This window comes from Ambystoma mexicanum, chromosome 3q (assembly GCF_040938575.1).
Source record: "Ambystoma mexicanum isolate Mex_15411 chromosome 3q, UKY_AmexF1_1, whole genome shotgun sequence".
Lineage (NCBI taxonomy): Eukaryota > Metazoa > Chordata > Amphibia > Caudata > Ambystomatidae > Ambystoma > Ambystoma mexicanum.
In genome coordinates this window covers 322126102-322144641 of record NC_090926.1, presented here as the reverse complement: position 1 = coordinate 322144641, position 18540 = coordinate 322126102, and the positions used below count along the sequence as shown (strand labels likewise).

The 18540-nt window shown below is 48.0% G+C and overlaps 1 protein-coding gene across 1 annotated transcript in view; it reads left to right on the top strand.

Moving 5' to 3' along the window:
- ACVR1B (activin A receptor type 1B) overlaps positions 1-18540 on the top strand; it is a 256246-nt gene that overhangs the window by 155122 nt on the left and 82584 nt on the right. Inside the window, exon 3 of the mRNA XM_069653896.1 lies at positions 4812-5054. Within this exon, the coding sequence (XP_069509997.1) occupies positions 4812-5054 (243 nt within the window). The remainder of the gene's footprint in view (positions 1-4811; positions 5055-18540) is intronic.

Genomic DNA, 18540 nt, shown 5'->3' with positions numbered 1-18540 from the left:
ATGGCAAACCATCACCAAAGACTGGTGGGGTTTGTCCATCGTTTCGGTGGGTTTTCGCTTGCCCTTTCCTCCTACCCCACCCTTCAAACCTCTCTTCCGGAAATTCAAGTTGATCACGCCCTAACCAAATAAAGTCCTCTCTTTGGAAGGGCGATTGTCTCAGTGTGGCGGTCTTCCAGGATGCGTAAATGTACATTCTGACTTGGAGCCCGTATATGAAATATCTGCCTTTCTCTGGAGCCCGCATATGAATTATCTGCGGTATTCTGTGGGAGCAGAACACTTGAGATTGGGTACTCTTTTTGATGTCTGCTCAGCGAGACGCACCGGAAACTACTGAGGGGCCCCGCAGCAGTCTCCCAATACCAGATCTTCCAAGGTTCCCCATTTGGGGATAAGGCTAACCCCAGTTCTGCTGTGGCTTTGGATACCAGGGTTCGCCCTGAGGCTTCTCCCATCTGGAGCTAACTGTACCGAGTCTTGGATCAAAGCCCCTCTCGAAGTGGCTATAAAACAAGGGTTAAACCTGAGGTTGCCCCTGGTTGGGGCTAAATCGGTCAACTGAATTGAGCGTCCCTCATCGAGGGTCCTGGCTGTGCGGTATATACCTAAGCCTTTCTGTGTGCGCGGCCATGGTGATGCCATTTCTGTCGAGGGGGCAAAGGAAGGCTGTCATGTACCACAGACCTTCCAGTACCGGCTCTGCCGAGAATCCTCCAATGGAGGCCAATTCTGGGTAAGCCCCTGACGTGTCTAGTAAACACCCTGGATCTGCCAGTACTGGCTCTGCCGAGGTTCCTTTTTCAAGGCTAAGATGGTACGCAAGGCCCCTAACTCCCCTGGGGAGACCATTGCTTCACTTGCTCCCGTGACACAGTTCACCCCTGTTGAGTGATAATGGCGGCCCCACCTCTGCGGGCCACAGCTGCCTTTTTGAATACCTCCCTTAAAGTGAGGTTTTATATCAACAAGGAGGGCGACACTCTCCTCTCCTTGTGGATCTTGTCATGCAAATTTGGGCTGGGCCATCCAGTATATTGTTTGGCTCCATGCTCCCCACATCCCGGGTCACCTCAATGTGACGGCAGATTAACTCAGGCCAGTCAGCATCGGTTAAGAGTGTGAGATGAACAGCAATTTCATCTCCAATTTTTCCAGCAATTGCGCACACCAGAGGTGGTCCTCTTTGCAGCTCGTGGGTCAACATGAAAGCTTATGTTTTTCCCCTCATTGGCTTCTACCTACTGGTAGCTCTGTGCACATCAAACTGTTGCCAAAGCAGCTGCGTGGGCTTTCCCCGCCAGCTTTTTTGAAACATTACTGCTTAGACCTGAGCTCCAGGGCTGATGCTCAGTTCAGGCAAGCTGTTCTCAAAACCTCTTTCAGTAAAGGAGTTCCATCCACCTGTTATTCTGTAAAGAGTGCTTGGTAATCTCCCAAATGTTTGTAGGAAAGAGGACTGGACGTAGGAGTATAACAAATACTCACCGTAGTGACTACCTTATTCCTAGTACATAGTCTACGCCCGCCATCACCTCTAATAAGAATCCTCTATTATTGATTAAATGGTCTCAGACCTGGCAATGGAAAAGGAATGAAGGGTGATGCGCGGGGCGGAGCAAAGGAGGGTGAGGTTACGGCCGCGTGCAGTACCCTGCGTAGAAAGAGGACAATTTGATGCTTTTTTTACAAAAGTGCGCCGGTCCCATCCCACAGGACGGAATGTCCCAAAAGTATGGAGGAAAGGGGACTATGGACTAGGAGTAAGGTAGTCACTACGGTGAGTAACTTTGTCAATATCACATAGTAGGCTACCAGTTGGCCTTGGGGATCAAAGGATGATCATTATGGTCCCTGAAAGTATTGGGATGCCTTGTCCATTTTGGGAGCTCATAACTACACGTTTTAAACTGGTCACAATAAACACTTGTGCCGTTTATTGAAATGGATGATTGGAGAGATTCAGAATATTTTTCTCTGAGCACATTGCAGTATCGCTCATTCTTTTTGCTTAACGTTTTAGTGGAGTTCGACATCGGCCAACAAATCTTGCTGCAACTTTTCTTTTCAAACATTCATCGAGTGCATTAAGAAACTTGCAAATGCGGAGGTTCTGGAATTCTACCTAGATGGCACGAGTGACCTTTTAGTCTTCAGACAATTTACGATCAGTTTTTTCACCTGACCAGGATTCATAATTCTTTGAGTCAGTCCTTTATACTGGATTCCTCTGACTTCATGCATGTTAACGATGGATATTTCTATTCACCAATTCAGTGGTACTCAATTTATTGACCTGGAAAGGATGAAGGGCTGAGCCTGCTTGGCTGCAGTATTCAAATTTGCAGAGTGCAGCCTGGCCCAATGTCTGAAGTCACGGCTTAACTTGTGAGCTGTGCAAGTTACTGTTAATGTTCTTAATGTTCTCCCAACTTTTTTTTTGGTCTTCATAAATGTTGCCTCTTTAGGTTTGAGCTTGAGCACAAGTGCCCATGACGTACACTTCCTCATTACCCACAATGGTTATTGTGAGAGGGTTATTGTGAGAGCAACATAACCTTAAGCATATTCATAAACTGCAGGTGCATTTTTAGTTGCTCCTAAAGAGCAATGATGCACACACTGACTTGTGGCAGCGATATCCGCATTTTACATCTTTAGGTGCAACTGCGTACACCTTGACCCTAATTGTACTGCATGGTCGCCTTTTGTCTAACGCCTTATAAAACCCTCTCTCCTGCTCGACGGCTTTGTTGGCCATCTTCTGGAATCTATTTCTGGAATCCAAAGCACAAAAGGCCCCGATGAGGAGGAGGAGGATGCTGCTGCTGCGACTGTTGCAAACTCCTGCAAGGCTAGGCTGTTCCCGCTCAACTAAGGTCTTCCTCCTTTAAAGGAGAAACCAATTGAGTCCTGCACCTGGATTCATGCTGTAAAGCTGTTGACCCTCTAGCTCGTCTGAATTATATGGAGCAGGGACTACAATGTGCCAGGACAGCCTCCCCGGCAGCGCAACCTGCTGTGCAACCTTGTTGATGGACACTGACTTTGTGACGCCATTGCAGATGATCTTACCAGATCAAGGGTCCTTGCTGGACTCCTTTGCCCTCCTTAACAGTTGCCTTCATGCAGACCCTTGCTGGTTCATTAAGGCTGCTACTATTGGCTGCTGCAAAGGATTCTTCCTTCCTCATGGGTCGAAGTAGTGGTCCATCACTGGAAGAATTGAGATTGAATCAATGACTCACTGGACCCAGCTCTCATCGAAGACCACCTCTGCACCCACAACTCATGTACTCCAATCACATCAACCAACAGTGAACATGGTCTTCAATGGCTTAGGTTTATCTGGAGTAGTTTATTTTAGTGGTTGTGATTTAGATGAGCTTGCTTGCATACTCCTCTTTGTCCTCTGCCCCACCTTCCCCTAAATGCCGAATAGGATTTTAAGTCCTCCCTTTGGTGGTCAAACCTGGGTATAGGAATTTCATCTGGAGCCCCCTAGAGACCTCCACCTAGAACTCCGGGGTTGGTGGCGGCCGCCTTAATTCAAGGAAAACCTGTGATACCATCTTACGAATTGTTGTCATAGCTGTGCTTAACAATTGTATGTTAAAACCCATTTTGGAGAATTTGGTAAAACCTTTGCGCATCCTCTGTTTCCAAGCTAGGTACTTACCTGAGACTATTGGTAATAGAATAAGATAACGGAAGGTGTTTTTGCCGTGGGTTGGTTTTTTTTAAGCAGGTTATTCCTTTTCGTGAAAGGAACAGAGTTCGGTCTTCTGCGCCAATCCTTATTTTCAAGTAGGTGTCTTACGTTTGAAATTGTAAGTAGGGAAAGAAACCAGTAGACTTTGCATTAATCCATAATTCTCTCGATGAGCATTTTGTTTTTTTTAATGAAATGCCAGTCCAGTTTTGCTTTGTTTAAGGGGCATTGGTACTATGGAGTAACACATTACTGTTATGACCTCAACATAGGAGAATAGTGTGTTTCATGACCAGGGTTCATCAGGACTCTTCTTTGTTCACATTCTGCTATTAGAAGATTATTAGGCCTCTAGTAGTCTTGTCAGAGTAACTTGGGGGCTGGAGGATGACTGCTGGGACTCCTGGAGTATCTTACGCAGTTGGCAGCTACTGTAGGCGATTTCAAAGTTGTATAGCAACACCCCTAGAACAGACCATTTTGCACCCTTTCAATTCCTTTTTTGTGTTTTGACACCCTAATGTTCGCTCGTGATTTTTCAAATACATTCTTTTGCTCATTCTTTTGCTATGTACAGTTTCCTGTTGTATCATGTTTGCACTTTAAAAATACCCTGAATAAAATTGAAATAAAGTGCAAGAGAGTACAGAAAGATTCCTGAACTGTGTTCAGTATTAAAGTTTGGGTCATAGAACGGCCAGTACTTCAAATAAGGAATGTTCTGCTTCGTCGCTTCATGATATGCAGGCTTGCACTGAAAACTCACTCTGATCTGTAGCTTAAGACCTCCAATCTCAACATGTCTGCCTAAGTAGATTGATAGCACCTGGATCTTCCTCAACGCTGGCACCATGAGCATGGGACATTCTCAGCTTCTTCTAAAAGGGAGCACTAGAGAGGGAAAAGTGTAAGCAGGTCGACCCCCTTTTAACCACTAGATGAGCAATGTGTTCTATACCCTAGGTTATGCATTTTAATTCATAGTTTTACCAGCAGTTTCAGTGTAACATTTGCATTATGAATGCTAATCAAATAAGAAATATGTTATTTTAAGAAATCTGTATTTTAAAGAAATCTGTATTCTTTCTCAATACCACAGGCAATGTGAAGAATCGCACTCCTAGTTGGGGCCCTGTGGAGCTGGTGGCAGTAATTGCAGGCCCAGTTTTCTTGCTCTGCGTCATCCTCATTGTGGTGGTATTCTTATTCCAGCACCACCAACGAGTTTATCACAACCGTCAACGACTGGACATGGAGGATCCTTCCTGTGAGATGTACCTTTCGAAGGATAAAACATTGCAGGACCTTGTCTATGACTTGTCTACTTCTGGGTCTGGCTCAGGTAAGCCTTTTAACACTTCTGAAACTCGATCGTTTTCTTGGCACACTATCTGTGCCTTGATCATTTTGATCGCTTATGTTGTGTTTTTTAGAATAGCCTGGACCTGTGAGTGTTTCATGGCGCCCAGGAGGCAAGTGTATCTTGAAGTAAGACTGGCCGCTGCACTAAACAATCCTTTCCATTTTAAAACAAACTTGAACATCTGTAATTTTAACTTGGTTTACTTGATTTTTATTTTGGTATTGATACGGTTAGGCAGAAAGCTCACTTTCAATGTATTGCGTCTCTTCCGCAGATCCTCGTCAGATAGATCAACCCCTTCCAGCTGCTTGGAAAAAAGTTGACTGTGCATAGTGGACCTTAACTGACTCAGTGCTCAATCGTCTGGTCCTGACGTGATGGTGTTGTGTGTGTGTGTATGTATATATATTTTTTTTTTCTTTTTTTTTCTGGAGCTTATGGATCTGCTTAGATTCACATGCTCTGTATAGTCCGACATCTGGTGGAAGTCAGAGTATCACTATTTCTTTTCGAAACTCAGACGTCGACAGGGCATGATGGTAATACTATCGCTAGTGCGGTGTGTACTGTACCCATGGTCCTTCACGCATCGAGGTACCTCATTGTTTTTTTCTGCCATCGAAGTCTGTTGCAAATGCAGAGTTCTCTTCTAGGCTGATGCCTTTGACTTACTAAAGTTGTACTTGTAGACTTCCTTTGTTTGCCTCACCGCATGACTGCTGCAACCACTCGACTGCTCCTGAGGCACTACAACGTTGTCGACTGTTCGATTGATGACCAGACACGGCAGCCTTTACGGGCCTCGGCCATTTACAGTAGGAGAGGTGAGAGGTTCTTTATACTGAACTCTTTTAGAGAATGTTTATTCCATCATCCCCTTATTTTCGCCCATCTGCCCTTTTAAAATATAATGGACAAAACACCATTTAAATGTTGCCCCTCCTGCTACCGTAAATTCCATTGGAAGGACACAGTGAGTGTGCGATCACTGTCTCCCGAGGGATCACACCGAAAAGCATTGCAAATTGTTCTGCTTTTCCAGCCAAAAACCCCAAAAGATTGGCTGACGAAAGCGCTGGGCCGCTCACACCATGCAGGCAGAGGCCTCCGTAGATGTGACATACTCCAGCGAGAGCAGTATGGGGGTCATGAGTGACGCCAAGTGCGTACTGGGTCTGTTGGAACCCCAAGTGCGGGCTTCTTACTCCAAGAAGCAGGCCGGCTGTCCTGTGATGAAGAAGACCCCCGGCGGCCAGGGCCCACACAAATGCACACACTAAGGACATAACCCACGGCCGGTACTCGACAACACTGTCGAGGCCCATGCAGTTACCGGGAGAGAGCCTCTGGTTCCTCACTGTCCTGGGCCATCGCGCATGCTTTCGCCTCATGGCAGTTCCAAAAAACCGAAAGGGAAGGTCTGTTCAGACACAGCATATAAAAAGGCACGCCTTTCGTGTGCCGAACAGGCGGCAAAGGGCATTTCGGGTCCCCCCCAAAAATGCAGAAAATACAAGCCATAATTAAGGAACATGTCAGTGCACCACTACTAAAGGTGAGGTTGCTGAAAAAAGTTGACATCTGCAAAGCTGCTACATGGAGCTTGTCCATACGTTCACACATTATTGCATTGAGACACTGTAAAGCAGATTCACAGGTGGGACAAGCGGTCCTTAAACATCTTTTTGCCGCTGTACCTTCTAACTTCCCACCTCCTTCTCCAGATACTGCTCACTAATCTATGCAGAGCATGTGATCTAAGCAGATCCACAAGCTCTAGAAGGGATGCATTACTCGCCATAATCGTATTTCTAGTGCTTGTATCTGTTTAGATTCACGCGCCTACCCTTTCTCCCCTACTGGTGTAGAAGACGCATAGATGTTTTTGGGTTATCACTATCACATCTGTACTCTAGCTATACCTCATGCAACCACATGTCAGAAACCATCTAAGGGACGGCGACGCATGAAGCACCATGGGTACAGTAAATATCACACTAGGGATAGAATTACTAACCTGCCCTGTCGACGTCCGTTTTATGATTTTCGAAAACAAATATTGTAATACTGACTTCCACTAGATGTTGGATTATGCAGAGCATGTGAATCTAAGCAGATACAAGCACCAGAAATACGATTACGGTGAGTAATGGATCCCATATACACTGTGTCACTACACCCTGTATCTCGGTTCCTCTTTTCTGCATTCCTAGGCCACTGCTCTAGGAACACTATTAATTTTTTTGATTTCAATCATTGACTTTTCAAGTTGTTATTATAACATTTTTCTTTTGCGAGCTGCCATGTCCATGCCTTGATTCTTTGGGGTTCAGCTGCTGCTCAAAGATGTCCATGAGGGGGTGCGCATCCTGTGTGAAAATTAACCCCAAGTCTCTTCGGGAGTGGGCAGCCAAGCTTGCAGTGTGCTGACCGCTGTCGAAGACACCGCTGCGGTCGACCATGTGGTCTTTAGAGGCCGGAACGGGGGCTGGGGGGGACTATGCTTGACAAAGGGAGAGGCACCGGCGCAAGGTGAAGAAAAGATCCCACTTGCAGTGCCATGCATCTTCGTCCTCCTCTCACAAAAAGAGGTGTCACTGACGCGACTCGGTCATCTTCGGAACTGGGTAAGTCGTCGACGGGCCGACATCCAGGCAAGAGTAGGAGGACTTTAAATCACAAATATTGGCTATGTTCGAGGAGGCGGCTATGGGTGCTGTCGACCCGACCCCTGCTCCAAAACAGCAGGCCCTTGTAGCCCCAGTGGCACCCAGTGAATCCAGCCCCAAGCTAGCACCGTTACTGAAGCCATCTGCGTCAGTGGAGCCTTCGGGCACAGTGCTGAGCAAGGCGGCCAGGTCTCCGATGCTGGCACCTTCACGCCAACTTCAGGCCTGATTATTCGCGACACAGCGCCGGCGCCCAGAATTCTGCTGATGCCGAAAGCCATTCCCTCGACAGACCATCAGCGATCGATCCTTCGCACCTCTCTATCGATCCAATTTCTTTATGTTGATGGTGCAGATTTTCAGCACAGAAGAAGGGGAAGACCAGGGTGGTGTCGACCTGCATGTATTCGTGGGCTGGCGGGGTGGACTACTTCGCTGATCAGGCAGACCTCATGGCTTTTGCAAAGGGGACTGCATGACACCAGTGGGCTAGATAAGTCTTTGAATGTGAGTTAAAACCTCCTCATCCATATGCCCATACACCTGCCAAATTTAGGTCCCTTGTGGACAGAGTAGTTGACACCCTCAGGCTTAATGCTTCTACTGTGCCTGTCCTGGGCTACAAGCACACTGATATTTTTGATGAGGGTCCCACCACGGAAGGGAATATGCCACTCAACCTAGCTATAGCTGACCCAATAGCCTCCTTGTAGCAACGGCCGTGCTCCAGTCCCCTAGTTAATTCTAACTTACCCAGCAAGTACAGGCCGGGAAGAGGGGATTCATCTTTTCTGTCCTCTCACCCTACACCAGAGGGGTTGGTCATTCAGGTGGCAGCAGTATCCACCAGAGCAGCTTCAGTCTCTTCTAATTTACCTGCTGACAGTGAGTAAAAGAAAAAGTGGATGCTATTTTAAAAAAGACCTTCTCCAGGAGCATGGCCTTAAAGTCTACTAATGTTTCTCACGCCTTTGCGAAATATTATTTTGGCCTATGGAAGGCTGTTGAGAATGCAGCCCAATACGTCCCTGAAGGGGAATTGCAGGACGTGCAGCTGGTGGAGGATGGAAAAGAGGTGGCCAGGCAGTCCTTGCAAACGGGCCTGGACATGGCAGACTGCGTTGGTTGATGCGCTACTCATGATTTTCTCATGTCCAGAGTAGGATGCTGGACATGCCCTTTGATGGGCAATGCATCTTCGTCCTGAAGGCCGATGACTCCTTGGAGAAAATCAAGGAGTCCAAACTTGCCACAAAGCCGCTGGGCCTAGCTGCACTGCAGCCGGCACGCCCACCTTCAGCTTTGCTTCTAGGGGCAGAGGCTACAGGTGCTACCTCCCCTATGCCAGGAAGGTGCAGCTCTAACAGCCAGGGGCAGAGGCGTTTCCCCCGCTCCGCATGGGGCAGCGGGGCCTCAAGAGGCCAGCAGGCCGCAGCGGTGCCGTCCTCCAAGAAGCTTTGATTATTCTCGTCCCACAACTCACCGGTTAGAAAACGGCTGTCAGAGCATTGGCCTTAATGGCAGGAGATTACCTTTTGACGCCTGGGCCCTCAAGCTCGTATGCTTGTCTGCTCTTAAGAACCTCTGAGCAGACCCCCACCATGTTTTTGCCAGCCGGAACAGGAGCTCCAGCAAGAACTGCAAGCCTTGTTGAAGGGTTCTGTGGAAGAGGTATCGCCCGAGCAAATAAGTTTGGGCTGGTATTCCTGGTATTTCCTGCTACCCAAGAAGGGGGGGTGGTCTCCATCCCATCTTGGACCTCCGTGCCTTGAACAAGATCCTGAGGAAAGACGCAGAGATGGTGACGTTGAGAGATTCTCCATGCTCTCGAGTTACAGGACTGGCTGGTGTCCATAGTTCTTCAGGATGCTTACTTCCATGTGCCGATAGATCAAAAGCACAGGAGGATCCTGAAGTTGCTTCTTAGGGGTCAAGCACTATTAGTTCAAGTGCTTTCCTTTGGGTTGACCTCTGCACCAAAGATCTTCACCAAGCTCGTGGCCATAATCTCAGCTCACCTCGGGAGATCCAGGGTCCACGTATTCCCATACTTGGGTGACTGGCTGGTCCAAGGGAGGTTGGCGGATCAGGTCGGGTCTCATATTGGGGACACCTGCTAACTAGTCCACAGGCTAGGCTTGTCCCTGAACTTGCAGAAGTCCCACAAAACACCATTTCTGAGGCTCCAATTAATCGGTGCAGTCCTAGACACTCGGACAGGAAAGGCCTTTCCACCCGAGGAGTGGGTTCTCCGCATTGCGCTGATGGTGTGGCTGTTCCAGGACCACCTTACCAGCGGCTTCCTTCCTCTGCCTCTTAGACCCCAATGCCTCTTGTATTTTCCTAGTGCCAGACGCCATGCTGCGAATGAGAGTTGTAATTGCTCCTACGAGGTCAGTGATTCCAGCACCTCCGAACCCTGAAGGACATCCTCGAGGTGACCAGGTCCGTGGTCAACAACCTTTCTTGATGGGCCAACGGCAGCAATTTACTAGTGGGGGGGGGGTACATTTCTGGCCTCTGTGGGATTAAGTTCGAGTGGTCACGGATGCATTCTTCAAGGGTCGGGGAGCTCACTGCGAGGACGTGCAGGTCAGCAGCGGAAGCCAGAGGGCACATCAACAGGCTGTATTTGCGAACCATCAGGTTAGCACTGAAGGTGTTTGCTCTGTCTCTGAAGGGGAAGCATGTCCTGATCTTGACTGACAACACAGTGGCCATGCACCACGTGAACAAGCAGGGTGGGGTGCGCAACCTCCCCAGAGTGGCGATGCAGCTGTGATTCTGGCTATTTGAGAACCAGATCTCGGTCTCTGCAGTTTATCTGGCAGGGACAGAGAACCGTTTGGCGGATGCTCGGAGTAGGCAGGGCATGGTCTCACATGAGTGGGGAAGTGTGCCTGGAATCCCTCATCCTACATGTGTGGCTTTTCAGAGGATGGGACATGACTGAGACCTCTCAGAGGTGCTCGGGGTATTGCTGACTGCACGCAGACCATCTATATGATCTCTGAAAGCATGCAGGTTAAGATTTGAGGCGTGGTGCGGGGAACTCTAGATTGAACCAATCTCTTGTCCCACCACCACAGGGAGTTTCTTCTGTCACTGGCCTCTTCACGCCACCACAGTCAAAGTATACAATTGGCAGTTTTGCCTGTCTTCAAAAGCTCTTCGGATCAAGGCGCTTTCATCACGTTCCCGTTTTATGGCCCAATTTCTGAAGGCCCCTGCGAATACATTTCTGCCTGTTCCTTTTACTGTCCTAGACCTGGATTTGAACCTGGTTCTGACCTTCCCAATGGCGGCTCCTTTTGAGCATTTGCACTGCTGTTCCTTGGGACTGCTTGCAGCCTTTTTGGTTGCCATCACTTCGGCCAGGCGGGTCAGCAAGTTGCAGGCTGTTTCTTACGAACCACCATTTCTGGGTTTTTTCTGTCTGCGAAAAGTTAGACCGGGGTTCCTGCTAAAGGTGGTATTGGGATTTCCATCTTTCTCAGGCGATAGATCTTCTTGTGTTCTGCACCCCTCCAAGGAGGAGCATTTTAACCAGTTCGACCCCAAAAGGGCGTTGAGTTTCTATGTGGCAAGGACGGCAGAATATAGGAAAACGGACCAGTTGTTTGTAGCCTATTCATTGTCAAGAAAAGCAAAAAGCCTAGCTGTATCCAAACAGACCATTTTGTGATGTATCATACCATGTATCGCAGAATGCTACCACTCTGCAGGCATACAATTGCCTCCTGGCATCAGACCCCACTCAACCAGAGGGGTCTGTGCCTCTACAAAGAGGGGGTGGAGGAGGTTCCGGTTAGGCCATGCAAAAAAAGTTGGATGAACTCATCAAACGAAGTCTGGCGCTCTCCGTGAAAGCTCTCATGGAGCTTATTCGTTAATTCTGGTACAAATTTGTGCAAACTTAATCAGTTTTTATCAAACTTAAAATCTATATATTGATTCAAAGAGCTGATGTCCAGATAAAATTCAAAATGATTTCAGGAACAATTCTTAATTTGCAACTTATAAACCACTAGATATCTTCAAGCAAGAAGCAGACTTGTTTAGTTTTTCGTCTGGAACCTTCTTCAGGGCGTTAACCACACTACTAAATTCAACTTATTCTTCAGTTACAAACAATCACTATGATGGGTAAACAAATCAAAGGATTCAACAAAAGATGCATTGGTCCCATATGAGGGAAATCACAAGTCCGATATGGTACAAAAAAGATTCAGACTGTTACACAAGTCCATATATGTTAATACCACAGTCCGCCATTTTGGAGATAATGAATCAATATGTGAAAAATAATGAAGTAAATAAATAGAAGTGTACATACCCATTAATGTTTCCCAAAAAGTCAGAAGAAATGGTTATGGGAAAGAAAACAACATGGCATCTTCATTAGATAAGTGTTACTCTAAAGTTGTATAATTGAGCATAAAGTTCACAGTGCTATGCATGTCTAAAATGAAATCAAATTACCTTTGTGATTTCTTATGGTGCCTAACACCAATACAAAGTGGTGAACTCTGTACATCCAACGGTTCAACTGCAAGTGATCTAGGCAAAGATAACATACTCAATGAATTGCTGCTAATCATTAAGAGAGACATATGCGTGTTGCCGTGTGCCTTCAAACAAAGATTCGAGGCTTACCCGTTAAAATACGCTCTTGTATGTTTTCTCAGTCTATGGCCGTTCTGTTAAGAGATAATGGGTGGGCCTTATTAAAATACGAGCGTTAAATTAACTTTCTATATCTATTGCTCAACGAGCGGGCAGGCTGGACTTACCCTAGTGTTCTATAGTACTACAGCACGGAGACCGGAATACTGTTTTGCGAGCAAGCGTCGGGAACACTGATAGAAATTGTGTTTGGGTTCCCATGGCAACCCCGTTCTGCGTGCACAATCGCGTAGCACGTAGCCATGCCTCGCCTCCCAGGTCCCCATGGAAATGGGGAGACTGGACGGTAGGGGTGTCCATGTGAATGTTAGGTTATGTAAGTTAAACTTTCTTCCTCTATTTGTTATGCTCGCTCATGTGTTTTCATTAATACATTTTGTTATGGGTATGCTTGAGAATGTAATGTCACATGTCTGCATTATTAAACTCGTATTCGAGGCGAGTACAATCTTCATCAAGATATTTATACGAAAAGGTAATAATGAGATGAGGCTATTGTCAGACAGGATACAAGAAATCCCTTTCTGAGCCAGCGCCCGTTCTCCGATCCACACTTGTGAATGGTTGTGAAAATTTAACAAAGCCATAAGTGATGGCAGAGAGTGGTTGGTGCATCAATGCATAATACAATCAATCTTTGCATGAATCATACATGATGGGAAATGCCTTCCTTAATACACTTGTATCTCACTTAGGTACTACATTACATCAGAGAAAATTAATTCAGAAAAAATAATCCCCAGTTAATATACTCCTCACAGATCACGAGCATGCTTGTAAGAAGCATGCCCAGTTGATTTCTTCATTCAATCCTCGTGGTGTTGGGCACCCCAAATTCTCAATCCAATAGCATTCCCTCCTGTCAAGTTTCGTTCGAATGTTCTCGTGTGGATCATTACTTTGAACTACCTCCAATACCATAAAACGAATTTGTGTTAAATTATGTCTCTTTGAGCCAATGTCTTGCGACTGCAGAGTTAAAGTTCTTATTAAGTATGCACGAGCGATGCTCGTTCCAGCGGAGCTTGCTTTTCTCTGGGACTGACCCACATAGAATGTCCACAGGGACACTTAATGCCATAGATAATGTTTGTTGAGTCGCAGGTGGCAAATTATTTCTGCATAATCCTTTTCCCGGTGTGAGGGTGGTTTATAGTCTATCCTTTCAGCACATAACTGCAGTTGCTGCAATGTAGACACGGGAAGGTTCCAACGTGTTTGGTGTCTAGTTGTTTGGTTGTCTAGTTTGCACTAGGCTGTCTTGAAAGTTTCTGCTGCGTTGATAGGCAAATGCTGGTGGTTCTTTTAAAAAGTTCCTCTGTCCTTTGATCTCAGGATAACACTTGCCAGTGCTTCTTTATGATGGATTTAATGCGACTGCTTTGTTGAAAATCTGGTGACAAATACCAATGATGGTTCAGTTTTTACTTTCCTTGTAGCTGTTAGTAGTTCATTTCTGTTCTTTTGGTCCACCTTGCGTTTTGCATCTGCTATCTCTTCCTGTTTGTATCCACGTCTTAAGAACTTCTCACTCATTTCTTGGAATTCTTTGTCATAATCCCTCGGATCACTGATGATACATTTTACTCTGAGCATCTGGCTGTATGGCAGATTTTTGATTAAGCTTGGTTCATGAAAACTTAGTCTGTGAAGTAAATTGTTGCAATCTGTTTTTTTTGTATATATATTGGTCTTGTATTCATGTTCCATGGATTGTACATTTACATCAAGAAAATGGATGCTGTTCCGGGAATGTTTGTGAGTAAACTGGATTCTTTCATCGATTGTATTCAGATATACAAAGAATTCCAACAAGTTTACCTCTGTACCTGTCCAGATACCAAATATGTCATCTATAAAACGAACCCAAATAGCCAAAAGTGGCTTCCATGTTTGATGGCTTAATAGATCATCTGACTCATTTATGCATATATGTGTTAGCATATGAGGGGGCCATTGTGGCTCCCATTGCAGTCCCGGTTATCTGCATATAAAACTGATTTTTGTATTTGAAATAGATGTTTGTTGATATCAAACGTAATAAGATAATAATGAATTCCTTGTTTGCTTCTGTCACCCGTGTTGAAGAGTAACCATTCAATTGCTTCAATTCCTGAGTCATGTGGGATTGATGTGTATAAGTTCCTTACGTCAACAGTAAACAAAATCTGTCACGGTGAATGTGGTACTGTAGCTAGTAGCTGAAGGAAATGCGTTGTATCCTTGATATAAGTTGGAGTTTTCTGGGTAAGAGGTTGTAAAAAGTAGTCTATGTACTTTCCAATTTGCTTTAAGTAGCTGTTAATCCCAGCTACTGTTGGTCTTCCAGGAGGTTCTGGTTAGGAACATCTGTATGGCGGCAACCTATTGCTCATTCAATACATTTCTCCAGCATGGGGTCTGGCATGGATGCACATGCTCATGAATATTCCCAGTCATGCTGGGAACCCTTGTTAAAGAAAAAATCAGTTTTAGTTTCATTTCTAAACTTTCTTCTAACAACCAATCACTGAGCTCTGGGGTCATACTGCCCCCAGCCAATGACTGCCCTCTACGTAAGCCCCTCCTCTGGTAGCCATCTTCAGATTTTTACCGCACGTTCAAGTTTTGGGAGTCCTTGTGCTTAGCTCTCGATCTTTTACTGAGTTTTTTTCACTTTTTGGTTTACTCTTTTTCGGTCAATCGAGCCTTGTGCTCCATTGATCAACCTTCGATTAACAGGGACCAGTTTTTCAGATTCTTCCGCGCCCCTCAAGGGCAGATTTCATAGTTTCTTCGTAGAGGCTTCCAGAAGATTCTTCAGGCGTCCGCTGCGTGCACCATTTCGGAGGAGAAGGATTCCACCCCCGTTCAAGCTTTGCTCCAACTGCGGCTTACAAAATGTTTTCTTGGACGACAAACATTCCCAGTGTCTTTACTGCCTGTATCCTACACAAAAGGAGGAAGATATGCATTTTGCCATACATTTTCGAAACGCATGTTGTAAGCGGCTGAAAGAGTGGCTGCAGGCCAAGGCCTCTGCACTGGGTGGTTCCCAGGGGCATTCCTCTCCTGGATCCGGGAAAGCCGAGTGGGCTTCTAAGTCCTTTGAGCGTGCCCCACCCATGGGGGCCCAACACAAGGCGAAGCACTGGGAGTCCACTGCCACCTGGAGCACCGTTGCAGCGGCCTCCTCGGCGGCCAGAGCATGTCCGACGTCTCCAGCTACTTCTGGCTCCAGTCAGCGCTCAGGATCGTCCAAGAGGATGTTGGACCATCCGGGCAAACTCAAGGTGGCCCCGCAGACTGCCAAGGAGAAGTCCAAGACCGACCTGCCCGAGATGGCCAAGGGGGGAAATCAGTGCTCTGACCCTCCCCCTAAGGAGAAGACCAAGCGTGACAAGGCGTACGGGGCAACGAAGGCCAAGCGGGACAAAGGACTGGTCCCGACCGTGAAGGCCCAGGTACGCCCGATGAAGGACTCGCCTTCCATCGAGGTGGTGGCGGCGTCCCGCTCCGTAGGGCGCATCCCCGAAGGCAAGAGTGCCCGCCCTGCCAGGAGGGAGTCTTCATTCCAGCCCATAGAGAATACCCCGGTCGTCTCCCTGAGACTGTCCCTTCTGGACACAAAGAAGGAGGGGGTCTTGGAGGTCCTCCAGGGCACGGATATACTCCAGGGCACGGATGTCCCCTTGGAGGAGCTCCTCATCTGCCTTCAGACCATCCAGGAGGAGGAGAGGGTCGGGATCGGCACCATGACGAGGGTGCAGACTAAGGCAGCGACAATACCATCGACAAAGGCGACCGGAGAGCTGCATGTCGTTGAGGGCCTGGGTTCTCTGCCTACTTCCTATGCTGCCGCCACCTAGAGAACTCTAGACATTCTTTCTACGCTACATAATCTGGTTTCTGAGATACAGATTAGGATGCCTATTGCGCTGGCCGAACCTCTGGCGAAAGGGGAACCCCTGGCCAAGAAGAGGCACCCACTGCCTCCTTGCTGACCTCTTCACCGCCCCCCCCCCCCCCAGGGATGAAACGGACCCTGACAGTGACAGGGTTGGACGACAAAGGTTGGATGGGGGACCTCCCGCCTCCCAGATCCTCCCCTCCGGACGAGATAGGCTTGCTTCATGCGATCTTCAGAGCTCTTCCAGCTCGCTCCAGAGAAGGAGGGCTTCTTGTACCAGCGTCGCAAAGAGACCATACTTTCGGTCCCACTCTTGGAGGACATTTGGGACGAAGACCTGTCTCTCATGAAGAACCCTTGTACGGCCCCGGCGAAGAGAGATCGCCTTGAGAAGTACAGGGTGCCAGACTCTGCGCCGAAGTGCTTGCGGGCCCAACTGTTGCTGGACTCTGGTCTTGGCAGCAGCCAGGAAGTCGTCAGGCTATTTTTCCTCGGCAGCGTCCACCCCTCCGGACAGCAAGGGGCAAGTAGTTCGATGCCATGGGACGACGTGTTATTTACTCTGCGGCGACGACCATCAAGGCCGCCAACACCCTAGCTATCGTAGTGCACTACGACCGGGAGCTGTGGTTAAAGATCACTCCTACCCTGGATTTCCTCCCCGATGACAAGAGGTCTGAGGCGTTGGAAATTCTGGCAGAAGGCAAGGTGGTGTCGGACCATGCAGTCACGGTGGCCAGACATCGCAGACGCTGGAGTCTGCCAGGTGGGCAACAGCGTTTGCCTTAGTCATCATGACTGGCTTAAGGCCACCAACTTTCGACAGGACGTCCAGACAAGGGTTTTGGACATGCCCTTTGACAGAGCATCTGTCCGGGAAGGCTGTAGATGAGTCTCTACAGGCCATCAAGGCAGACGCAAACGGCACGTGCCCTGGGCACGCTACAGCAGCAACGGCCGTCCTTTCGATCCTCAGGAGGCAAGTCTCCCCGTTCTGCCAAAGGTTACGGCGGGACTCTTTTCGTACTTTCCCACTCCTCGGCCCAAGAGACACACAGGGGCCGTTCCAAGTCTTTCGGAGGAGGAGGTCGTCCTTGCCAGGGACCCAAGGCGGCTAGTCTATGTCCATGCAGGAATGACCTGGCCGTGACGTCGGGCCCCCACCCTAGCACCCTGGTGGGAGGCTGGCTAACTTTGTCACCGTGTGGAAGACCATCTCCACCGACCGTTGGGTGCTGGACTCTCTTGCCCACGGACACACCCTGGCATTTCAACTGAATTGTCCCCTAATACCACCTGTGGCCCGTCAGAAAAACCACATCCCTCAACTGCTGCTGGAGGTTCGGGCCATGGTAAAGAAAGGGGTGATAGAGCTCGTCCCAAAAGGGTTCCAGTGCTCCGGAGTGTACTCAAGCTACTTCCTCATGAAAAAAGACCTGGGCCTGGAGGCCCATTCTCGATCTCAGATGACTGAAAAAATACATCAAGTCCCAGAAGTTTCGAATGGTCACTCTTCAGTATGTGCTCGGACAGCTAGAAGAGGGAGACTTTTGGTCCTCGTTGGACCTGGATCACAAGGGGCACCGCAATTTTCTACGCTTCGTCATTCAGGGGAAGCATTACCAATTCAAGGCCGTTCCCTTCGGATTAAAGTCAGCGCCTAGGGTTTTCACCGAGTGGCTGGCGCCGGCACATCTGCGACTGCAAGGCATCCACGTCTACCCTTAATTGCACGACTGGCTCATGCGGGTCAGTTCAAGGAGCATTGCCGTCGATCACACAGTGAGGACTGTCTGCCTACTGACGGATCTGGGGTTCAGTGAATTATGCAAAGTCCTGCTTGACTCCATCGCAGGACGTGCTGTTCCTGGTTTCCCGGCTCAACAGTGTCGTGCCTGACGTCACCGTCTGACGAGAGGGTGGAGGCCATTCTGGGCAAGGTGCAACAGCTGCTCGCTCTGAAGATCGCCACGTGAGGGCCATCAAGTCTCTGCTCAGCATGATGTCATGCATTTACCTCATCCGACTCTGCAGGCTGCGGATGCGGCCACTGCAGGAGTTCCTCAATGCCCGTTAGATTAAAGTGTCCGGAAGCTTCCAGGACAAGATCGCTCTCGAAGTTTTCACGCCAGAGGCCTGTGGGTACCGGAGTAAAAGATGCTGCACATCAATGTGCTGGAGCTACAGGCGGAGACACCATTCCTGGTGTCTCTTGAGGGCA